The following is a 25,891-nucleotide window of genomic DNA, read 5'->3' as shown; positions in this document are numbered from 1 at the left end:
GCAGCCAATGGCTGCAAAAAGTACTCCAATGCCGCGCGCCAATCAAACCAAAGGAGAAGAAGAAGAAGGTGTGTGATTGGTTCTTTGTGCAAGGCGCCATGTAAACAGGATGTTACGTGCTAAACGGACAAAGGCGGCCAAGGTCTTCGACAACGTGACTTTGAAAAAATGATTTAAGTTATTTTTGTTGATTGGGTGTTAGTCAACCAGTCGCTTCACATTCAAATTAAACTTGTCACGATATCTTCAAAGCAGTCTACAGTTAACTGAAGAAAGGAGAATTTATTGAAATTGTAGATCTTTTTACTTCTAGTTGTATTGTAAAGTATGGGTTAAATGAGCATCAAACAATAGAAGCTGCAAAAGCATATTTAAAGAAGCTTCTCTGTCAGTTTATTACAATTGGAAACTTAAACGATGGACAAATATTTGGTCATTTGCTCTAAGCTTTCTGGATTGGTTCCTCCTATCCAATCGTTCACCGTGAAGGAGAAGCAATATCATTAAGTGCTGGTAGTCCCAGTAAAAAAAGGCCGTATATAAACACTTTACTCTTCCATTGGGACCAAATGTGTTCACAGTCACCTATAAAGGATGTGCTTTAGTGGCAGGTAAATGGTACATTTCATCTCTTCAAACAAAGCACGCTGCATTTGTTTGCCCAGGATGTCCACTTTCAGGCCAACAAGTGACGGAAATGGTGTTTATTCCACATAAAGGTAGAGCTTTTCTATTTGTTAAGCTTTTAACAGCCTTCTTACTTTTTTTAGTTGTTCTTTTCACTGGTTGTGACATTTAATGTGACCAGTCGTCACCTCTGGCGTGAGTGAAATGGAATTTTTTGCCTGTGTATACTCAGAGGACTGAACAAACTTACTCTACTATACTTACACAGAGTGGAAAATAAGTATTTGATCTCCTGCTGATTTTAGCAGGTAGCTTTATTTTAACGCAAAGAGATAGAATGTAAAAAAAAAGAGGGAAAAAATCAAGAAAAAAAAATTAAATAAAGTTTATTATGTGTATTTGCTTAAGGGAAATAAGTATTTGATCTCAATGCAAATTGTGACATGAAGTACTTGATGGGGAAACTCTGGTTGAGTTAATTAAAAAAATGTTTTTAACATCATTTAAAAAAGTAGTTAAAAACAAAAAAAGTAATATCCATCCATCCATTTTCTATACCGCTTCTTCCTCATTAGGGTCGCGGGGGCATGCTGGAGCCTATCCCAGCTGACTTCGGGCGACAGGCGGGGTACACCCTGGACTGGTCGCCAGCCAATCGCAGGGCACATATAGACAAACAACCACTCACACTCACATTCATACCTATGGACAATTTAGAGTCTCCAATTAACCTAACGTGCATGTTTTTGGAATGTGGGAGGAAGCCGGAGTACCCGGAGAAAACCCACGCACACACGGGGAGAACATGCAAACTCCACACAGAAATGCCCAGGGGAGAATCGAACCCAGGTCTTCCCGATCTCCAAGCTGTTACTGTGTTGGCCAACGTGCTAACCACTAGACCACCGTGCGGCCCCCCAAAAAAAAAAAAAAAAAAAAAAAAAAAAAAAAAAAAAAAAAAAAAAAAGTAATAGTGTACCAAAAAATGTAAAAACACAATGGATAAAGGTTTCTCCGTGAATCACCACCTTACCGTGGTGGAGGGGTTTGTGTGCCCGAGTGATCCTAGGAGCTATGTTGGTGTCTGGGGCTATACTGTATGCCCCTGGTAGGGTCTCCCAAGGCAAACAGGTCCTAGGTGACGTGCCAGACCAAGAGTGATTCAGAAGACCTTTATGAACAAACACATGAGGAGGGACCGCACCTCGCCCGGACATGGGATACCGGGACCTCACCCTGGAGCCAGGCCTGAGGGAGGGACTCTGGTGGTCAGGCTCTCACCCGTGGGGCCAGGCCGGGCTCAGACCGAACACGCCACATGGGATCTCCCCCCCGTACACCCACCACCTGCGGGGGCAAGCATAAGGGTCCGGTGCTTTGTGCTTTGGGTGATGGTTGAGGGCGGGCCACTAGGCGACCTGGTCTTCGGCGGCCAATTCTGGTTCTTGGGACATGGAATGTCCCTTCTCTGGCGGGAAGGAGCCTGAACTTGTGAGAGAGGTTGAGACATTCCGACTAGATATAGTCGGACTCGCCTCAACCCACAGTTTGGGCTCTGGATCCAAACTCCTCGAGAGGGGCTGGACCTTGTTCTACTCTGGAGTTGCTACAGGGGAGAGGCGGTAAGCTGGTGTGGGCTTATTAATAAACCCCCCGGCTCAGTGTCTCTGTGTTGGAGTCATCCCCGGGTAACGTGAGGGTCATTTCCCTACGCCTTCAGGTTGGGGAAAGGGTCCTGACTGTCGTTTGAGCGTACGCGCCGAACAGCAGTTCAGAGTACCCAGCCTTCTTGGAGTCCATCAGAGGGGTGCTGGAGAGCAACCCAACTGGTGACTCCGTCGTTTTGCTGGGAGACTTCAACGCCCATGTGGGCAAAGACAGTGGGACCTGGAGGGGCGTGATTGGTAGGAACGGCCTCCCCAATCTGAACCCATGCAGTGTGATGTTGTTGGACTTCTGTGCGAACCACAGTTTGTCCATCACAAACACCATGTTCCAATATAAGGATGTCCACAAGTGCACATGGCACCAGGACACCCTAGGCCGCAGGTCTATGATCGACTTTGTAGTTGTATCATCGGGCTGTGACCTGCAGCGTTTACTGGGACGGTTTGCATCTGAGTGTGAAACTTCTGAGATGAGACTCAGCACCTCCAAATCTGAGGCCATGGTTCTCAGTCGGAAAAGGGTAGATTGCTCCCTCCAGGTTGGGAATGAGGTCCTGCCCCAGGTGGAGGAGTTCAAGTATCTCAGGGTCTTGTTCACAAGTGAAGGAAGGTTGGAGCGTGAGGTCGATAGGCGGATCGGCACGGCGTCTGCAGTAATGCGGTCGCTGTACCGGACCGTCGTGGTGAAGACAGAGCTGAGCCGGAAGGCAAAACTCGTGACCAAAAGAACGAGATCACAGATACAAGCGGCTGACATGAGTTTCCTCCGTAGGGTAGCTGGACTCACCCTAAGAGATTGGGTGAGGAGCTCAGTCATCCGGGAGGGCCTTTGAGTAGAGCCGCTGCTCCTTCACATTGAGAGGAGCCAGTTGAGGTGGCTCGGGCATCTAGTCCGGATGCCTCCCGGACGCCTCCCTGGTGAGGTGTACCGGGCATGCCCAGCCGGGAGAAGGCTGGAAGGACACGCTGGAAGGATTATGTCTCACAGCTGGCCTGGGAACGCCTTGGTGTCCTCCTGGTGGAGCTGGAGGAGGTGGCCAGGGACCGGGAAGTCTGGGCTTCCCTACTGAGACTGCTGCCCCCGCAACACGGACCCGGATAAGCGGAGGAAAATGGAATGGAACATTGGATAAAGGATACAAATAATTAGTATTTGTTTGAATGAAAAAAATTACAATTCTAAAAAAAAATTTAATGTGAAAAAACATTAAATAAAGATTATAAATTAACTGGCATTTGACTGAGAGAAAAAAAAATGTAACAAAAAATATTTGAATTAAATTATGTTTTTTAATTAACAAATGTAAAAAAAAGTTAAAATGTTTTTTAAAATGTAAAAAATCAATAAATATAAATTAATTCGTTTTTGATTGAGTTAAATAAAACAAATAAAGTAAAAAATACTGTAAACATATATTTTAATGTGAGAAGACAATCGAAAAGCAAAAATGTGCATTTGATCGAGTGAAATAAAATTATATTATTATATGATTTTATATACAGTATACTGCTCAAAAAAATAAAGGGCACACTAAAATATCACATCGTAGATCTAAATGAATGAAATATTCTTATTAAATATTCTGGTCTTTACATAGTTTAATGAGCTGACAACAAATTCACACAAAAATTATCAACTGAAATCCAATTTATTAACCCATGCAGGTCTGGATTGTGAGTCACACTCAAAATGAAAGTGGAAAAGACACCACCTGTTGTCTATCCCATTTGCTCAACAGCTTGTGAAATTGATTGTCAATCTGCGTTGCTTCCTAAGTGGACAGTTTGAATAACGGGCGCAGACTGAGTGTGAATTAAGTGTTCCCTTTATTTTTTTGAGCAGTGTATATTATATGATTATAAATTCATTAGTATTTGGCTAATTATAAAAAAAAAAATAGTATTTGAAAAATGTAAAAATATTTTTTCGTGTAAAAAAAAGATAATTAGTATTTGAGTGAAATGAAAAATTAACAAATGCAAAAAAGTAATTTAAAAAAGGAATGAAAAATGAAAACATTTTATACAAAATGTAAATTAATTAGTATTTGACTGAGTCAAATAAAAAAATAACAAATGTAAAAAAAGTAAAAAATGTTTTAAATGAAAAAAAAATAAAGCTCATAAATTAATTACTATTTGATTGAGTGAAATAAAAAAATAACAAATGCAAATAACAATATTTTTTAACATTAATAAAAGATGATAAATTAATTTGTATTTGATTTGAAATAGTGAAAAAAAACAAATGTAAAAAGGTTCTAGAAATATTTTTAAAAAAATTAAAGATTATACATTTTTTTAAATGTAACAAATGTAAAAAAAAAATTTTTTAAATGCACAAAAAAACATTAATTAGTATTTGAGTGAAATAATGAAAATATAACAAGTGTAAAAATTGTAATAAAAAATGTAAAAAAAAAAAAAAAGATGATAAATTAATTGGTATTTGACTGAGTGAAATAAGTATTTGATCCCAATACAAAATTTTTACTTTGTGGAGAAATGTTGGGGGAAAAAAGGCAACAACGCACAACAATAACATTCGGTAAATAATTCATTCATATTTGATTGAGTGAAATACGTATTTGATCCCATTGTAGTACTTGGTGGGGAAAGCCAAAGAGCTCAATTTTGTTATCATGTGACCACATTCTCCCAGGCCTTGCGTGAGTCACTCAGGTATTGATTGATGATCAAATTTGTAGTCTTGTGCTTTGACAGCTCTTTGGTCTTGTCGATGTTGGTGGAGAGGTTTGAATGGAACAGAGTGTTTGTGTGACAGGTGCCTTTTATCTTTATTTCAACATTCATTTCATGAGTTGACATGAGGAGTACTTTCCTAAATGGGCAGGACTAAAATAAAAACCGGTCTGCGGGGGTCAGAATGCTTTCTGGTTGGCAGGGGATCAAATGCAAATTCATTTGTCATTTATGAAATGCGTTCTTAGTTGTTCATTATTGCCGTGATGAAATAAAGTCAAATAAAAAAATACAATTTCAAACATAAAATGTGCCTAATTTGAGTGACTTTGAAGAAAGAAAACTCACATCTTCCAAAGTGGATTCAGTGGATTGACAAACTTTGCTCTGCTCTTTGCACATTTATTGTGGTAGCTATGAAAGCTGAGGTAATATTTAACAGCAAAGTTGGACGGACGCACCACAAACAACCTGTCCCGTATTGTGCCGCTTGCGTGGATGCCGTTGTCATTTCCTTCCTACGCACGCCGTGATTGTGTGGGGTTTTTTTTGTCTTTCAGTTATGGTTAGTTGATGAACCAACACACTGTTAATGTTTTTTTTACCCACACGAGTATTCACAGGTTTTGCTTCACTCAGGTCTCCATTGCCAAGGTGGTCCTGGGGGTCTTCGGACTGGCCGTGGTGGTTGTTCTGATCACGGTGCCCACCGTCATTTATTTGAAAGGTAAGTCTTTCATTTTCTTCTCTTTTTCTTTGATTTCCAGCTAATTCTTCCTCAGAATGAGCCCATTTTTTTTCATGGTGGATACAATTTCAGATTAAAGTGCCGTCCCTTCCCATCTTTATCAGCTTCGTCCCCGACCTTTAAAAGCACGCCACCCGGCCCCTCCCCTTTTTTATGGCGCTTATCATGATGTCAGAATCACATGAGGACTTTAAGTCCCAATGAACATTACAGGAGAAGCTGTGACCATGCAACAAGAAAAAACAACTTACATTTATTATCTGTAAACTGAACAATGTGCCGTCATTTTGCTTTCGCTTTTTTTAAATGACATTTCCAGAGCTTTTCACAGTTTTTATATTATTTATTTTATTTTATTGCTATTTTATCTAATAGAATTTCATCGAAATGAAATAAAATAAAAATGAATGTAATTTAATTAATTTTGTTTAATGAAATAAAATAATCTCATCTTTACCAATAAAATACAATAAATGTTATTGAATTAATTTTCTTGAATAAAATAAAATAACATGTAATTCGATTTTTTGTCATTTGTAGTTTCGTTTATTTAAATTCAATTACATTTGTTTGCGTGTTAAGCTGCTATTGCTGTTCTGTAGTTTATCTAATGTAATCACACTTTTAAAAATAAAATGAACATTAAAAATACATTTTGTATTTGATTAATTTTGTTTAATAAAATGGAATGAAATTAGATAAACTCAAATTTGATTCATTAAATAAATAAAAAATAAAATATAATGATAAAAAAAATGTGATTTAATTAATTTTGTTGGAGTAAAATAAAATACACTAAGTCCCCAACTAACGAACACAATTGGTTCCAGACGACCGTTCTTAAGTCGAATCGTTCTTAAGTAGGGGAAAAGGTAATATTACCAATGATATAGGTACTACATGTACGTGTATACATATACAGTATATGCGTATGTATGTAAATATGAGTTTGGATGCAGTAGTAATATTAAACCAGGATAATTAATGAAAAAAACAATAATAAAAGTGATATAATAATACGTAATGATAAATGTTATTTACCTTTGAAGAGGAGTGGTCGAGCATACGTCGTTGTGGTGGAGGAGGAGGAGTTATTGAAAAAAAGGACAAATCATGTGGTTAGACTCTTCTAAAAGAGGTAGTGTTCTGTGGGTGGTGTAGAATTAAGCAGGCCTATTAACTCTTCATAAACTTTAATCACACGCTCTGTCCAGGTTGTATCATAAAACTCTTAGCCTTCCTCTCTCCTCTTCCTCATCTTCCTGTATCTGTTGGTCCCATTAGCAGTGTCACAGTGCCATCTGCTGGTCAAGCACGTAGCAGCATAAATATGGACTTATAAGGCAAAACACATGAAAATATAGACCAGTCAGCTTGTGCTCGTATCTCCGAATGTTCGCACGTCGGATGTTCGTTAGTAGGGGACTTAGTGTACAATCAAGTAAAATTACTTTGCATGCGGCGCTGCTATTACTCTTCTGTATACTGCATACGGTGTTGCTGATGCTGGCACACGTGGATCATTAAAAAATCTATCTAATCTAATCTAATCTTTAAAAAGTAAAATAAAATGCATTTTGTATTTAATTAATTTTGTTCAATAAAATGAAATTGAATGAAATGAAATTAGATTAAATACAATTTGATTTATTAAATGAATTAAAATAAAATGACTTTAAAAAGTGTAATGTCATACATTTGGTTAATAAATGGAAATTAATTGACTGTTAATGAATGTTAATAAAATAAAATTGATTAAATTAATCAATCAAAATAAAATAAAAATGATTAAAAACTAAAATACAATAATGTAATTGAATCAATGTTGTTAATAAATGATAATTAATACAATATAATTTAATTAAAAACATTTTTAAAAAGTCAAAAATAAATAAATAAAATATTTCATTTCCCTGAAGTCACACGCCCAACGGATCATTATAAATAATCTTTCAAAATAAAATAAAATAAAAATTAATTTTATTTCATTAACTTTGTTGAATGAAATAAAATAGCATCAAAAACACAAAATAAAATTTCAGAAGATTTATTTAATTTAGTTAAATTAAGTTTGCGTGCTGCACTGCTATTACTGTTGTGTATCTTATCTTATCTTATGTTATCTCCTCTAAATCGACCACAGCATAGCACAGCATAGCGGCACAGACAGTCCCAGCAGCCCACAGTACTGGGAGGGGATCTTGCGCTTTGAAAAGGTTAAGTGTGTTACAATGATGAATCCATGGCGCTATTTGCAGCTGGGCAATTAAACATGTCAGAAGAGCAGCAGGAAGAAGCAAAGCTTATTTGATTGAACCCTATGTCAAGTTGCCACACATGGCTTTCTTGTTTCAGAGGAGAAGCATGGAAGCGTTGACAGGAAGTCCTTCACATTGGCGGATGTCTTCAACAGCTCCCTCAAACCCAAGGCTTACAGCATGAGGTGGATCTCAGGTGCGTCCATCAAGGTGTAGACCCTTTTTCATGCTTGTTGCCCTTTTATTCCTTTAGCCACGGTTTCCTGCTTACTACTGGCTCGCCATCCACGAGCCTTCCTTTTCTTCCTCATTAGATAATGAGTATCTCCGAAGGCGAGAAGGCTCTGTCTATCTCCACAATGTGGCCACAGGAGAGTCCTCTGTGTTCCTGAGCAAAGAAAAGTTCGTAAGTCATCCACGTTGGGTTGCTGAACGGTTGAAGCGACACAAAGTGGCAGTCGGCGATGAAATCTCTGAAATTAAGATCACAAGAGCTTTTTGGGGACTATCCATCCATTCACCTCAGAAGCATGTATGCCATTTGTCACAGTCATTCATTGATCATTATTCATCGGTTGTTGCTTTGTTTCCATTCAACTTTTATTGATGAATTCTACATTTGTCAGACTTTTCAGCCAGTGTTTACTCATTTATCTATAATTGCTTATTTGCTTCTATTTCATTTTGTTGCAAAGTGTCTTTTAACAGCACTGCATAAAAAACAAAAAATTATTAATAATGAATCCTTATTTCTGTACTTATTTTAACTACTTTCATTTTCATTATTAATTCAAACCTTTCTCATTTTATTTACACTTATTATTCAGACCATTTTTTAGTCCTCATTTTTTTAACACTAGTATATATTTTACACCCGTGTTTATTTACTAATTTATTAAGTCATCTTACATATATTTGTTCTTACTTCATTATATTGTCGTGTCTTTGAATGTCTTTTAAAAGCGCTGTATAAATACAATTATTATTGTTGTTATATTTAATTTCTTGACTTATTTTAAATTATTTTCTATTAATTAATCATTCATCCATCCATCCATTCATTTTCTTCCGCTTATCCGGGTTCGGGTCACAGGGGCAGCAGTCTTAGTAGGGAAGTCCGGACTTCCTGGCCCCCGGCCACCTCTTCCAGTTCCACCGGGAGAACCCCAAGGCGTTCCCCAGCCCCCTCCCGGATGACTGAGCTCCTCACCCTGTCTCTTCGGGTGCGTCCAGCCACCATACGGAGCAAACTCATTTCTGCCGCTTGTATCCATGATCTTGTTGTTTCAGTCACGACCCAAAGCTCATGACCATAGGTGAGGGTGGGAACATAGATCGACCGGTAAATTGAGAGCTTTGCCTTCCGGCTCAGCTCTCTCTTCACCACAACAGTCCGGAACAGCGACCGCATTACTGCAGACGCTGCGCCGATCCGCCTATCGACCTCACGCTCCAACCTTCCCTCACTCGTGAACAAGACCCCGAGATACTTGAACTCCTCCACCTGGGGCAGGACCTCATTCCCACCCCGGAGGGAGCAATCCACCCTTTCCGACTGAGAACCATAGCCTCGGATTTGGAGGTGCTGAGTCTCATTCCAGAAGCTTCACACTCAAACCACCCCCAGTAAACGCTGAAGGTCACAGCCCGATGAGGCCATCAGGACCACATTATCTACGAATAACAGAGACGAGATCCTCAGGCCCCTAAAGTGAACTGAACAAAATCGGTGACAAGAACACCCTTGCAAGGGTTTAGAGCTCCTCCAGTGTTCCACGACCAGGACGACAACCACATTGCACCTCCTGTAGCCGAGGTTTGATTAACGGTCGTACCCTTCTCTCCAGCACCCTGGAATAGACTTTTCCAGGGAGGCTGAGGAGTGTGATCCCCCTATAGTTGGAACACCACCCCCGGTCACCCTTCTTGAAAAGGTGGACGGCCACAACAGGCTGCCACTCCAGAGGTACTGTTCCCGACTTCCACGCAATGTTGAAGAGACGTGTCAGCCAAGACAGTCCCTCAACATCCAGAGCCTTGAGGAACTCTGGGCGAAACCCGTCCACTCCCGGAGCTTTGCCACCTGGGTGTGTTTTGACATCCCCAGATAACTCAACCACGGTGATGGAACTTTGTGGGGCCTCAAAGTACTCCTTCCACCCTCCGACTATATCCTGAGTCGAGGTCAGCAGGCCCCCGTCCCCACTGTAAACAGTGTGGACCGGGCACTGCTTCCCCTTTCTGAGGAGTTGGACAGTTTGCCAGAACCTCTTCGAGGCCGACCGAAAGTTGTACAATTATTAATGAAAACCTTTCTTATTTTATTTACTGTTATTATTCATACCATTTTTAATCCTCATTGTTTTAACACCAGTATTTATTTTACTCCAGGATATATTTGCTTACTTATTAATTCATCTTACACATATACACTTATGTTGTTCATTTGTTGTAGTGTCTTTTAAAAGCGCTATATAAATACAAATATTATTGTTCTTGTTATTATGTTGATCTATTAATTATTAATTCAAACTTTTCTTATTTTATTTACACTTATTATTTTTTAATCTTTATTTTGTTAACACCAGTGTTTATTTTACTCCAGTATTGACTTATCTACTGTATTCATGAATCTTATGCCTACACACTTCTTTCTTGTTTATTTGTTTGTATTTAATTGTTATTATTATTATTATTATTACCGGTAATTATCTTTCATTTCTCTACTTATTTTAACTTATGTAATTTTTAAAAATTATTAATTCAAATGTTTGTTATTTTTATTTACGCTTATTATTCAGATCATTTTTCAATCTTCATTTTTTTAACTCCAGTATTTATTTAAGTCCAGCATTGACTTATTCATTCATTCATCTTACGCTTATACACTTGCATTGTTTATTTGTTCATATTTAATTTTGTTGTAGAGTGTCTTGTATGAGAGCTATGTAAGTAAAAGGCATCTTTATTTATTTGAACTTAGAATGAAAAAGGCGCCACCGACTACCAGCTTTCGGGGAACCGCAGATACGTGGCGTTTATGAGCAACCACAGCAAGGTGAGACACAGCTTTTAGTTTGTTTTCCTAGGTTTGCTGCGTGAAATGTGCGTAGAATGACGGCCCTGTTGTGTCCCGCAAGCTGTGGAGGCATTCATTCACAGCTTCGTATTCGCTGTACGACCGCACATTGGAGTAAGTATGCAGAATTTCTACTTGAATTTCTTACGTGGTTTTGATGCTATCATACTTGGTCTCAGCAAATTCTTGGAACCCTCTGACCTTCCTCAACAAGTCCAATATTTGGCTTGGGCTCCTGAAGGCAACAAACTGGTGAGTGTGATCGAGGGCTTTGATCGTGTAACCTTGATCCGCCTTTCCCAAACACTCCCGGCCCCTGAGATGGATTACCAGAGCTGTTCTCTTTTGGATTCCTAGGCTTTTGTTTGGAAAAATAACGTGTACGTAAAGACTAGCCCAGATTCTCAGCCTCAGCAAGTGACGTTTAACGGGAAGGAGGACCTCGTGTTTAATGGAATTCCAGATTGGGTTTATGAGGGTAAGTAACAAATAAATATCCACCTGTCCATCCTTTTTCTATACAGCCACAGGTGAGCTGGAGGTGGCGGGGTACACCCTAGACATACTTTACATACAAACACACTTTCAAACTCGCATTCCCACCTATAAACTATTTCCAGTCTCCAAGTCATCGAGCATGCATGCTTTTGGAGTACCCGGAGACACAAGCACAGCACAGGGAGAACATGCTAACTCCACACAGAGATTCACAGCCACATCACCGGACCCTGAGGCAGAAGCACTACCCACTAGACCACCAAGCTGCCATAACAATACTTTTGTTCTCTCTACCAGAGGAGATGTTCTCATCCAACCAGGGACTCTGGTGGTCCCCAGGAGGAAAATATGTGGCCTACGTCCAGTTCAACGATACAGAGGTCCCCACTGTGGAGTACCCTTGGTTTGGGGATGGTCAGTACCCCAGTACTGTTTCCATCCCATATCCAAAAGTGAGTACCCACCCATAGTGCTCAGCCCTACTTTATATCCACCCATGGTCATAATTCCTAAACCCTTACCCCTGTCCGAAGGTGAGTACCCATTCACAGTCCCCAGCTCTATCTTATATCCACCCATGGTCATAATTCCGAAACCCTTACCCCTGTCCAAAGGTGAGTACCCATTCACAGTCCCCAGCTCTATCTTATATCCACCCATGGTCATAATTCCTAAACCCTTGTCCCTATCCAAAGGTGAGTACCCATCCACAGCCCTAAGCCCTACCTTGTATCCTCCCATTGTCATAATTCCTAAACCCTTGCCCATAACCTACACATGGTCATAATTCCTAAACCTTTGCCCATAACTTACACATGGTCTTAATTCCTAAACACGCATATCCAAAGGTGAGTACCTATCCACAATACTAAACCCTTATATCCACCCAAAGTTCAAGTTCCTAAACCCTTGTCCATATCTAAAGGTGGGTACAGATCCACAGTTCTAAATCCTACCTTTCACCCACCCATGGTCCGAATTCCTTGGGCCTGATCCCTATCTAAAGGTGAGTACCCATCCACAGTCCTAAATCCAACCTTTCACCCACCCATGGTCCTGGTCCTAATTCCCAGACATTTACGCCTATCCAAAGGTGAGTGAGTACTCATCCACAGTCCGAAACCCTACCTTATACCCACCCATAGTCCAAATTCCTAAAGGTGAGTACCTACCCATAACCCTAATTTACAATTTTAGCTGATGGTATTTTCTTTTGTTGTCTTCAGGCAGGTTCCCCCAACCCAGTCGTGAGCCTATTCATTGTGGACACTGACAACACAACGCATATTAGCGAAGTTCACGTCCCAGAACCGTTTCGCTCCAGGTAAGGGAACCTTCCCAGCTGTTGAGTTGTGTGTCCGTCGAGCACATATTGCCATCTCCGGCCTTCCAGCGAGCACTACTTGGCCACCGTGACCTGGGGAACAGACCACCGTCTTGCCGTCCAGTGGCTAAAGAGACTCCAAACCCACCTCATCCTTCAGATCTATAACCTCAATGGCTCCACTTGGGTCCCAGTTGAGGTACAAAGTATTTGTTTTAAGGGATATTTTCTTGAAACATCTTTTGACACATCTTTGTCTTGTGTAGCATCTGGATGTGCAAAGCTCCTCTGGTTGGATTGGACGGGTAAAAAAAAAAGAAAAGAAGAATGATACATAGCTTTCAGAGAGGGGTGTTTTTTGTACTAAATGTTTTTTTTTCTGGCTAGTTTTCGCCACCAGATCCCGTTTTTGCTGCAGATAAGAAGAGCTTGTATTTGCTGATGAGTGACAGCAAAGGCTACAAACACATCCATCACGTGGTGCAGGTCAGCAGGCAAGGCTAACGCTACAGCGGCACAACATTTTTTTATACAACTTTACCTTGCAGGGCAACGCCACAGCAATCACCACGGGAGAATGGGAAGTCGTCGACATTCAGAAAGTTACTGCAGATAGCGTGTAAGTTTCACTTTCACTTTCAGTTAACTATTGGCAGCTACAGTGGGGAAAGTACGTATATCATCCCCCGTTGATGATGTAAGTTTGTCCCCTTACAAAGATATGGACACATCATTTTTAGGCTTGATTTATTTTAATACAGGGGGACCTATTTAAAAAATATATAGGTATAAATATTCATAAGTAAAAATTGGGAAAAGTGTAAACTGTATATACAGTATAATTTATAAATGACAAATTCATGAGTATTTGATTATGTTTGTTTTTTTTAAGTTAACCCCTTACAAAGACATGAACACATCATTTTTATGCTAGATTTATTTTAATAATGAGGGACCTGCCTAAAAACTGTTTAAAAATTAAGGGGAAAATGTAATAAAAAATGAATATGAAAAAAAGGTAATAAATTTGTTAATATTTGAGTGAAATAAGTGTTATATTATTTTATGCCAGATTTATTTTAATAGCAATGGACTGTCTGTAAAATAACAATGTAGGAGAAAAAAAAGTTGTTATTTTTTAAAAAATTTATATTTATTTAATAGAGATGGACTATATATTTAAAAAATGTAGAAAAAAAATATAAAGAATGTTTTAAAAAAATTACAAAAATTAAAAAATGTCCAAAAAAAACAACAACAACAACGATTACATTAAGTAAGGTAAACTGTGGTCTGTTTTAAATTTTTTTTTATTAAAATAAAATAGTTTAACAAATGTCAAAAAAAAATTGCAAAAAAAAAAGGTAAAAGAAAACATTAGATAAAGGTTAAAAATTAATTAGTATTTGAGTGAAGTAAGTATTTGATCCCAATACAAACTGGAGGGAAACTCTGGTCGGCAACCGGTTATTTTTTTACATTTTTATTAAAAACAAATGTTTAAAAAAATGTAAACAAAAATAATGAAATACATGTGAAAAATAACAATGTAAAAGCATGAGATAAAGGTTAAAAATGAATTAGTACTTAATTGTGTGAAATTGTGAGTATCCCCCGAGCTAATTAGCGACACCACAATCCACAAGTTGTTGAAGTTTTGCCAGGTTCAGATGAAAGACTATTCCACAGATATTACTCTGGCAACCAAGAGGGTGGAAAACCTGGAGGAAGGAATGTTTACAGGTGAATATGGATGTCATCTATTGCTTCATTTCTACTGTCCGGCTCTTAGAACAGCACGTCATGTGTGTTCCAGGTGGACAAAGGGAGACGTCACGTGTCTAACCTGCAGCCTAAGCGGCGACAACTGCCAGTACAACTCGGCGTATTTCAGCCACAATGCATCCTTTTACCTCATGAGCTGCAGAGGTCAGTTCTTGGTGGTTTCGTGAAACACACTAATATATACTGTATTGTGTGGCAAATGCGGTCTTATTTACAGTATTTTTTATTTTTTTTTGCTCAAAGGTCCCGGCGTTCCATACAGTTCTCTGGTGGATAACAGAGACGGCACGGGTGAGCCGGCAGGTATTTGATATTCCTTTTCGTGTTTTTTCTAACCGTCTTTGCATATTTAGAGCTGAAACGTTTGGAGGACAATAAGGAGTTCATCCAACTGATATCGCACATCCAAATGCCCAGCATGCGTCGCGGCACTGTCAGGATTGCGGGATACAGTGAGTTGACCTTGTGGTATTTATTTTTGTTTATGGAGGGCCATTATTCAAGGGATCGTAATATTGGCCATCACTGTGTGAATGCTGAGAATGTTGATCGCAATGATTCTTTTTCAATAATCTTGTTCTGTTGTTTTTAATAGATCTTTGGTACCAAATGTTTTTGCCACCAGGCTTTGATGAGTCCAAGAAGTACCCCTTATTGCTGGATGTGTAAGAGCATACCCCCACAAAATACAGACACAAAAATGCATATATTATACAATAGTTAAAAAATGTTCATTTAATATAGATAATGTACTTAATGTTTATTTAAAATTCATTGTTTTATTTTTTTTATTTTAGTTACATTTGTGTTAATTATTTTTTTCATTTATTTGTATTTTTTAATTTCATTTGTATTTTATTTTTTGTGTATTTCTTTATTTTATTGATTCTTTTATTCATTCTATTTCTAATTTATTAATTAATTTATAATTTATTTTATTTAACTTAGTTTATAAACATTTGCATACATTTATTTTATTAATGTGTTTATTTAATTTGCATTTCATTGTTATTTGCATATGTATTTATTTTTTATTCTTATAGTACATTTGTATTTACAGTATATTAATTCAATGTTAGTTAGGTAAAATGTTATGTTTGTTATGTTTATTTTTTAAATAATTATTCAATATAGATAATATGCCTAAATGTTATTTTAAATATATTATTTTATTTTTATTTATTTGCTCAAATTTGTATGCATTTGAATTTTTATTATATTGTATTTTTATTTGTGTATTTATTTATGCATTTATTTTATTAATTCATTTTCTATTTCATTTTTAGTTATGTAAAATGTTATATATACTTTTTCTTTCAAATTAAAAAATCATATTTTACATTATTTTATTTATGGTTTTATTTATAACTTAATTATGATAGAAATTGAACTTTCTTTTGTATGCATTTTTGATGGCGACATGATATGTCGCGACTTAGAAAGCTGGTTTAGCTCAACGCGTCCTGAACCAGGAATGAATGGACTTTCCAGGTATGCTGGTCCGTGCAGCCAGAAGGCGGACTTCATGTACAGGGTGAGCTGGTCCACCTACCTGGCCAGCGAGGAGAAAGTCATCGTCGCCAGCTTTGATGGGAGAGGCAGCGGTTACCAGGGTGACAAACTCATGCACGAAATCTATCAACGTCTAGGAACCTATGAGGTGGAAGATCAGATAACGGCAGCCAGGTAAGAAGACTGCGGCCTCAACAAACACATTTATACTCCGATGAGGAAAAAAATGCCTTGTTCTGACATCTGTTTCTATTTCAGGGAATTCATCAAAATGGGATTTATTGACAAAGATCGAGTTGCCATTTGGGGATGGGTACGTACTGCATGAGTAGCTCACGTTTAAGGCTGCCAACACAAGTGAGTAGCGAGATCCTCGAGTCGACAGTCAGGCGTGGTGGTGGTGGTGTCGGTAGCGTCCCGGTCCGGGGCTGCACGAGTGCTGCCGGCACCGTAGAGCTGTGGTTCATTCAGGGAAACATGAATTCCGACATGTACTGAGAGATCGCCAGGCAGAAACACTGCCGAATGTCAGTTTTCCCACATGAAAAGGTTCCTAAACACACCTCCAAGATGACAAGGGTCTTGCTGAGGAAGCCGAGTATGTCCACACCTGAACCCAACTCAACACCTGTGGAGTGGAAGGTTGAGGAGCGCGAGGTGTCTGACATGCCATCATGGAGGCGTGGGCGTCCATGCTGGCGTCCATGCCAAGAGCCCTCCACCCACTTTGGTGCTGCGTCCTGGGAAAAGTTCCTGGTTTCAGAGTAAAGATCCTAGTTCCCATGTGAAGTTCTTATTTCCAAAGTAAAGCTCCTGGTTCCAGGGTCAAGTTTCTGATGGCAGAGTGAAGTTCCTAGTTCCCGGTTCCCTGGTAAATTCTTACTTAGTTCCAGGGTGAAGTTCCTGGTTTCAGAGTAATGTTCCTAGTTTCCAGGTAAAGTTCTTAGTTCCAATATAAAGTTCCTGGTTCCAGGGTAAAGTTCCTGTTTTCAGAGTAATGTTCCTCATTCCTGAGTAAACTTCTTAGTGCCTAGGTAAAGTTATTAGTTCCAAGGTAAAGTTTCCGGTTCCAGGGTAAAGTCCTTGGTTTCAGAGTAAAGTTCCTTGTTCCTGGGTAAAGTTCTTCATTTCAAGGTAAAGTTCCTTGTTCCAGAGTAATGTTTCTAGTTCCTGGGTAAAGCTCTTTGCTCCAGGGCAAAGTTCCGGGCTGTAGGATAAAGTTCCTGAATTCAGGGTAAATTTTCTGGTTCCAGAGTAAAGTTCCTAGTTGTCAGTTAAAGTTCCTGGTTCCAGGGTAAAGATCCTGGTTCCGGAGTAAAGGTCCTGATCCACGGTAAAGTTCCTTGTTCCCGGGTAAAGTTCCTTGTTCCTGGGTAAAGTTCTTTGTTCCAAGGTAAAATTCCTGCTTCCAGGGTAAAGTTCCTTATTCCCAGCTAAAGTTCTTAGTTCGAGGGCAAAGTTGCTGGTTCCAGGTTCAAGTTTCTGGTTCCAGAGTAAAGTTCCTAGTTCTCAGGTAAAGTTCATTGTTCTAGGGTAAAGCTCCTGGTTCCAGAGTAAAGTTCCTGATCCAGGGTAAAGTTCTTAATTCCAAGATGAAGTTCTTGGTTCCAGGATAAATTTCCTGATCCAGGGTCAAGTTTCTGGTTCCAGAGTAAAGTTCCCAGTTCCCGGATAAAGTTCCTGTTTCCAGGGTAGAGTACCTGGCTCTAGACTAAAGTTCCCAGTTCCCGGGTGATGTTCTTAGTTCCAGTGTAAAGTTTCTGATCCAGGGTCAAGTTCTTAGTTCTAGGTTAAAGTTCTTAGTTCCTGCAGTGAAAAAGCAGCCTTTGGGAAGATCCAAACACAACCTGGTTCATCTTGCACCTGGGTACAGCCTCATCGTGCACAGGGCTGACCCACCAAGTACGGCAATCAACAAAAGAGATGCTGCTTCAAGATGACTGTGTGGAAGGAACGCTGTCATCCTGAGGAGAAGATGGTCTTCCACGTCGCGTGACAAGGAGAAGCTGAGCGTTCGTAGATGGAGGATCAGCGAGTGGTCAAACATTGGTGGTGCATCGGTGGTAGAGCATTCTGAACCTTTTCTTCAAAAGGTTTGACCTGGAACCTGCACCAGCCCCTACACAGTCAAAGCTGCAGCCCTCCTTACCTCCACTTCTCCTGACACTCCACTCAGGCCATCATCACCACCACCAACTTCTCTCTGCGCCTCCGTACACCCGGCCCCCATGCTACAATCTGCCCGTCTCTGCTAACCAGGTGAGACTAGACCTCCAGAAGGGTCCAAGACCTCCACAGACCAGCCGGAAGCTTGGTAGTCAATCACACTCGCTCTGAAGCTCCATGCAAGATTTCACTTGGTGAGGTACGGATGATTGTGAGAAGGGAAGAGGAGCTGGCTGATGATGTCAAGAGAGTTGGGAGCGCGCAGTGCCCACTTTGGGAATGTTTCTCTCAAGCAACCACAAGAAGCACCAACAAGGCTTCCTCCACCGACTACTCAGTCACGTTTAGTGTTGGGTGGCTTCGATTTCTTGATTTGCTGCTGTGAAACCTGAATGTCCTCACTGCAGGACTAATGAAGCCCGATCTGTGCAGTCTTACGGCGGCTATGTGGCGTCCATGGCTCTGGGATCTGGAAGCGGCGTCTTTAAATGTGGGATGGCAGTTGCTCCAGTCTCCAAATGGGAATATTATGGTATTTTTTTCTTCTTGTTGTTTACTACTTTCACAACGTTATAGGACAGGGGTGTCCAAAGCGCAGCCCGGGTGCCACTCGCGGCCCGCAGCTGTTTTTTCATTGGTCAGCGGCTCATTCTAAAAATGTAATTTGAGAAACTAACAACTGGAATAATCAGCAGTAAATTTTACAAGAATAAAATCAAGCTATTAAGAGAAACGAGTTGCAATATTATGAGGAAAAATACCATCATTTTAATAGCATAAAGTTGAAATATTAAAGAAAAAAGACGTAACAAAAAAGTTGTATTTTTTGGGAAATTCGGTTGCGGAAAAAGTTGTAAGTCAAAATATTATGGGAATTAAGTCATATTACAAAAATAAAATTTACAAGAAGAAAGGTGGAAGAGTTGGGGAATAAAGTTTAAATATTAAAGAAAAAATAATTCAAAAAAAGTCATAATAATATGAGAAACAAACAAAACAAAATGAAGTTGTATGCTTTGGACATAGTGAAGTAGTTGTAATATTATGGGAATAAAATCAAAATATTACAAGAAAAAAGATATATAATACGAAAGTTGGAAAATTAAAAACAAAACAAAAACATCAGCAAAAATGAAAAAAAATACGGTAATTTTATGAGAATAAAGTCAAAATATTAAAAGAAAAAGTTGTAATTGCAGGAAAAAAAGTCATAATTTTACAAGAATAACGTCATAATATTATGAAGACAAATAATATCATTTTAGTAGCATGAAAAGACCGTATTTTTTTAAAGTCAAAATATTATGAGAATCAAACAAAACAAAATGAACTTGGAATTTTTGGAAAATTTGGCTGGGAAAAAGGTAAATTATTATGGAAATGATGGCAATACAGTAATAATTACGGGAAGAAAATTTAAAAGAAGAAAGTTGTAATATTTGGAAAATGATGCAAAAAAACAATAGCCGGAATGAAAAAAACTGCCGTAATTTTACAAGAATATAATATAATAATAACAAAATATTAAGAGGAAAAAGTCATATTCTAACAAGAAAAACAATTTAATTTCATGAGAATGAACTCAAAATATTATGAGGACAAAATGATGTAATTTTAGTAGCATAGAGTTAAAGAAAAAAAGGTTATTTTTTTAAATAAAAGTTATCAGTTAAGTTATGAGAAATAAAACAATTTTTGGGGAAAATTAGGTTGGGGAAAAAGTTATAATATTATGGGAATAAAGTCAAAATATTATGGAAATAAATTCCTAATATTCCAAAAAGCAACTGTACGAAGATTATTTAAGAAGAAAGTTGAAAAAATTGAAAAGAAACAACAGCAAAAATGCGGAAAAAAGGGCAAAATTGATCGCAATAATAGGCTTTTTCACCTGCAGTATATCAAAAAGCTATGATGCAGGTTTATTTTTTTTAATTATGTGGAACGTCTTACAAAATATGAAAGTGGCAAAGTTGCCCCTTTTCATTTTTTCACTATGTGGCCCTCACTGGAAAAAGTATAAGACATCAACTTTTTTTTCCCTCCAGATTCCATCTACACAGAGAGGTACATGTTGAAGCCGGCTGACAATCCTGCAGCCTATTCGGTAAGTCCTCTCTGTTGCTCTCTCACACTCACACACGCACACACACACACACACACACACAAACGCACACACACTCACACGCTTCATCGGTGTTAAAGTGTGATATCCATCTGCGCAGAACTCAACAGTAACTGCACGGGCCAACAACTTCCATGCAGTGCAGTATCTTCTGGTGCACGGAACAGCTGATGGTAAGTCAAGGTTATGGAAGCTTTGCAACGGATCCCAGTACAGGGACCAGCGTGGTTGCATTGGTGTTGCTATGGTAACTGCTTGTATCAATATAAAAATGCTACACAGGGGTGTTAAGTTCAGAGTTGCTGAAACTCAAAAGGCGAGGCAGATTTGTGAAAAAAAAAAAGCCTTTATTCAGCGGAAGTCACATATGTACGATTTTTTGGCCATGCAATTTGTGGCGTGCCCCAAATCGCTGCATTTTTTAAATTTCCTCGTTAGAATACAACTTTTTTCTTTTAATATTTTGACATTATTCTTGTAATTTGACAGCTGTTTTTTCCTTTTCTGTTGTTTTTTTCACAACTATTCCAGCTTTCTTGTAAATGTTCTTTTTGTAATATTATGACTTTATTCTCCTAACGTTACCTTTTCTGCAACTAAATTTTCCAAAAATTATGTTTTTTTTTCTTCTTTTGTTCTTTAATATTTTAACTTTATGCTACTAAAATTATGTTATTTTTCTGCATAATATTATGAGTTTATTCTCATAAAATTGCGACTTTTTTCTTGTTAGAATATGACTTTTTTCAAAATATTTAGACTTTATAAAATCATAAAATGGCCACTGTTTTTTTTCCCATTTTTGCTGTTTTTTTTGTAATATTCTAAGTAGTTCAACTTTCTTCTTGTAAATTTTCTTCTCGGAATTATTTCTGAAAATATTCCCAGAATATTTTGACTTTATTCTTTTAAAATTATAACTTTTTCCGCAACCTAGTTTTCCAGAAATCACACCTTTTATGTTGTTTCGTTTGTTTCTCATAATATTCCGACTTTTAAAAAATAATCTTTATTGGGGATATTTTTTTCCTTGTAACATTACGACGTTATTCTCGTAAAATTACGTTTTCAACTTTATTCTCGGACATTTCTGCTGCTGTGTTGTTGTTTTTTTACATTTTTTAACTATTTCTTGCTGTAAATTGGGCGTCATTCTCCTTTAAGAACCCGCTTCAAGCTCTTTAAGCGAAATGGTATTTTTTATTACTGCTGAAATCTAATTATTGTCGTGATCTGTGAATTTTCAAATGTTGTTTTACCAATAAATAAATACATAAAGTGTATTCATTAGGAATACAATTTTGTATTTATTTATTTGCATGTATTTATTTATATATATAAAATGTAAATTCAAAAATGAATAAAATGTATTGTTTTTAGAGTGTTGAGCAACATAAAAATGTATTTGGTTATTATGTGTTTAAAAAAAAAAAGCCAAATAAGCTTTTCAAACTGTGTAAACATTTAAAAAATACATATTTTTGTTTTCTTATTTTTGTAAAAGAAAATATGCATGGAAGACACGCTATTATTTATTACTATTTTTTTATAATCATTACAATTACGTATTATTTCTTATTATATATAATATTTAATGCAGTATGTGTTATTATTGAGGTTGTTTTGTTTCTATTCCAATGGAAATGTAATTTGATATATGCAAATAACATTGCGTTATGTTATGTATTTGTGTATGTTGTGTATTTTTTAGACAACGTGCATTTCCAGCAGGCAGCTGAGATATCTGAAGCTCTGGTGGAGGAGCAGGTGGACTTTGACGCCATGGTGAGCAACACCGACCGCGACGCCGACAATGAAAGTGACGCGTCGCATGTGGAATTACAAACTGTTGTCGTCCTGCAGTGGTACACGGACAAGGACCACGGGCTCGGTGGTTCTGCCTATCAGCACGTCTACACGCACATGAGCCACTTCCTGCAGAGATGCTTTGCATGAAGCCCACGGATCAACACAACTCGCATAAAGCAGACTACTGTACATTCAACTGCCCCTTTTCGAGGCTCTGGCTGCATTGCTACTGTATATTGTTCCTAATGGATAATCATCATCACTGTGCCCTTCCCATCTACGCAACACGTCCACTCGGAGACCGGCTAATGCTATTAATAATTCCATCCAATCACAATTTCAGAATTTCTAGCTTGAAGCTAACGTTAGCCACTGTAAAGAGTTGTTCCTGTAGCGCAGGGGTGTCCAAAGGGTGTCCCAGCGAGGGCCACACAGTGAAAAATGAAAGGTTGCAACTTTGCCACTTTCATATTTTGGAAAGTAAAAAAGAAAAGCTCTTTATTTCCCATTTTTGCTCATTTTTTTCCCAATGATTTCAACTTTCTTCTTGTAAATTTTCTTTTTGTGATCATTCATGACTTTGTTCCCATGATATTTTGACTTTATTCCCAGAATATTATAACACTATTACAAAAATTGCATTATTTTTCCTCATAATATTACATCATTCTCATAAAATTATGCCTTTTTCTCCTTAGATTACAACTTTTTTGGTTTAATATTTAGTTTTCTCCATTTTTGCTGTTGCCTTTTTTTGTTTTGTTTTTGTTCTTTTCCTGTTGAACAAAATTTTCAGAATGTGCCGTGGGCCAATGAAAAACCCCAGCCACAATGGCCCCCGTGGTCGCACTTTGGACACCCCCACTTAAACAGTACATCTACGAAATGGAACAAACATCCGCTAAACGCGCAGCAAAAAATGTAAGAAACTATGAAACACTCCAAGAATGTCATTAATAATTTCATAAAACCATCAAGATTTCCATAATAAACTTCACCTAGCTTATGGCTAACGTTAGCCACCGTGAACGGTGCAAATAAAAGTATTACTTCTCTAGCGCTAAAACTCACTGGTCATTAAATGAATTCGTTCATTGTTGGCGTTACACTGAAATGATTCCCACCGCAAGCAATGATGCGTTCCCTATGATTGGCTCATAAATTCTAGCTTCCTGTCACTTCTTGAAATGTGAAGGCGAGTTCAGCTTTCTATTGGCTGTAATCTTCGTAATGACATGTCAGTCATTGAAATCGGACGGTGCATTCAGGACACAGTATACGGTTTCATTACCATCAAAGCTCTGCAAAAAATGTTAAAAACTACGAAACACTCGGAGACCAGCTAATGTCATTAATAATTCCACAAACCATTAAGATTTCCACCATAAACCTCACCTAGCTTATAGCTAACGTTAGACAGGGTTGCAAATATTTTTCCTCTAGCGCTAAAACTCACTGGACATGAAGACAAAACAGCACAGAGATGAGCCTATTATGGTTATGAATCTGGTCTTGCCTTTGCTCTTTCTCTTCATAACTTTGTTTCCTATGAATCAATTCGTTCATTGTTTGGCGTTACACTGAAATGATTCCCACCGGAGCCAATGACGCTTTTCGCATTATCCTGTCTCTTCTTGAAATGTGGAGGCAGGGTCTGCTTGCTATTGGCTGTAATGACATGTCAGTCATTGAGAGCAGACGTTGCATTCAGGACACAGCCACCCATACCTACACGTTTATTACTAGTGTAAAAACTTTATAACATGTTGCTTTGATCATTTGTTTGACTTTTTACATTGACTCATTCATACTTATAAAGGGGAGTTTAAGACTAAATTCATATTTCTTTCATTATGTGACAATAAAAATCCACAGTTTTTACTTACCCATTAATTAAAAAACCCACATGTACAATGTCACATGCAACAATACATGAAAATATACTTATTTTCATACCAACGAACTTGTTTGAATTTATTTTTATTTTTTGGTGTAAGTCTCGAGGTTAAATGATCAACTGTAACATATTCATAATTATACAAATAAACAATAACAATTAATTAATTAATAACATTAATGGTGGCCAGCATTGTGGCAGAATAAAAAAAAACATTAAATAACATTAATATATAATAGAAAGAAAAAATAAATAATCATAAATAAGTTTATTAAAAATTGGAAATAAAACACTCCAAAACTTTGAAGCACTACCTCAGGGATATCCAAAGTGTAAAAACAAGTTGATGTTTTCTCTGGTCGCTAAAAGATTGGTAAAGAAAAGTCACACGGTGACTCAGTGTGCCTACGACGACGACGATGATGTCACGGTAGCCCATTAAACCGTCCTGCTGTTTGCCAGGATGAGTGTTGCGTTTGTTTGAGCTTCGCACCCGAGCGCCAGCTGGCGTCACGCACCGATTGCTCGCCTTGTTGACGTCCGACCGCTGCGGCGGAGTGACCTGGCTAATGGCTCGAGAGTAATCGGTGAAGCGGACAGAGGAGGAGGCCGACCGGGCCGCGTCCGCCGCTATTTAAGGGTGGACCGCAAAACCAGGGTAAGTAGTCCAGGAACTAGCAACGTTCTTCTGAAAGCGATACGGGAAAAGGTGAGGCGCATTTTCTGTGTCTGCGCGGGTCCTGACTTTATTTCACTCCTCAGCTTTCTTATAGGAACGTGTCAGGTTAGGCTGATAACCTTAAAATATCATCTCAGAGAACGCAGCAATAGTCCCTGCATACCAGCGGTCTCTCCGGTCTTTTCTAGTTACAGTTGAGTCAGTAATGACTTGCTTGCCTTTTCTACTAAATGCTAAACTACGTGCTGCAAAACTACCATCTGTACAGAAAACATGAAACATGCGCATCAGTAGCACCGTTATCGTCATACTTGTATCAAGATAATGAAATCAGTAGCATCTTTATCATCATGTGAGTATCAACGTTATGACAGATGCGTATCAGTAGCACCGTTATCGTCATACTTGTATCAAGATAATGAAATCAGTAGCATCATTATTATCATATAAGTATCAACATTATGAAAGATGCGTATCAGTAGCACCGTTATCGTCATACTTGTATCAAAATAATGAACTCAGTAGCATCATTATCATTGTGTGAGTATCAACGTTATGACAGATGCGTATCAGTAGCACCATTATCGTCATACTTGTATCATGATAACAAAATCAGTAGCATCATTATCATCATATAAGTATCAACATTATGAAAGATGCGTTGCCATTTTAGTATCAAGGTTATGAAAGTTGTATTATCATTATCATCATACTTGGATATCAAAGGTGTGTATCGGTAGCATGAGTAGTGTATCTTCATATTAGTATGAAGGTAATGAAATCAGTAGTATCATTGTCATCATATCAGCATCAAGGTTATGAAAGCTTGTACAGATAGCATCCGTAGTGTGTATCGATAGCATACTAATATCATCATATTACCATGAAGGTATCGGTTGCATACTAATTTCGTCATTTAGTATCAAGGTTATGAAAAGTGAGTATCAGTAGCATCAGTAGTGTGTATCGATAGCATAATACTAATATCATCACATTAGTATCAAGGTTATGAAA

The 25,891-nt window shown here is 38.2% G+C and overlaps 1 protein-coding gene across 2 annotated transcripts; it reads left to right on the top strand.

Annotated features, from left to right (window-relative positions):
• The first annotated feature begins 297 nt into the window (after positions 1-297).
• Positions 298-24,208, top strand: LOC129174257 (dipeptidyl peptidase 4-like). Of its 2 annotated transcripts, none has more exons than XM_054766168.1 (26): positions 298-719; positions 5,637-5,724; positions 8,101-8,199; positions 8,318-8,409; positions 10,987-11,061; positions 11,144-11,196; positions 11,262-11,334; positions 11,440-11,560; positions 11,878-12,032; positions 12,807-12,904; positions 12,974-13,103; positions 13,171-13,209; positions 13,292-13,390; positions 13,453-13,523; positions 14,594-14,647; positions 14,721-14,833; positions 14,933-14,980; positions 15,043-15,141; positions 15,285-15,354; positions 16,181-16,375; positions 16,460-16,514; positions 18,800-18,899; positions 20,416-20,474; positions 20,593-20,665; positions 22,204-22,277; positions 22,356-24,208. In XM_054766168.1, the coding sequence occupies exons 3-26, from the start codon at positions 8,184-8,186 to the stop codon at positions 22,446-22,448; spliced, it is 2,055 nt and encodes a 684-aa protein (XP_054622143.1). In that variant the 5' UTR covers positions 298-719; positions 5,637-5,724; positions 8,101-8,183; the 3' UTR covers positions 22,449-24,208. The 2 variants fall into 2 exon arrangements, with proteins under 2 accessions (XP_054622143.1, XP_054622063.1); XM_054766088.1 differs by lacking the exon at positions 298-719 and adding an exon at positions 5,474-5,562.
• The last annotated feature ends 1,683 nt before the right edge of the window (positions 24,209-25,891 follow it).

Source organism: Dunckerocampus dactyliophorus, chromosome 1, assembly GCF_027744805.1.
Source record: "Dunckerocampus dactyliophorus isolate RoL2022-P2 chromosome 1, RoL_Ddac_1.1, whole genome shotgun sequence".
Taxonomy (NCBI): Eukaryota; Metazoa; Chordata; class Actinopteri; order Syngnathiformes; family Syngnathidae; genus Dunckerocampus; species Dunckerocampus dactyliophorus.
The sequence above is the reverse complement of the archived record's forward strand: the minus strand, read 5'-3'. Positions and strand labels throughout refer to the sequence as shown.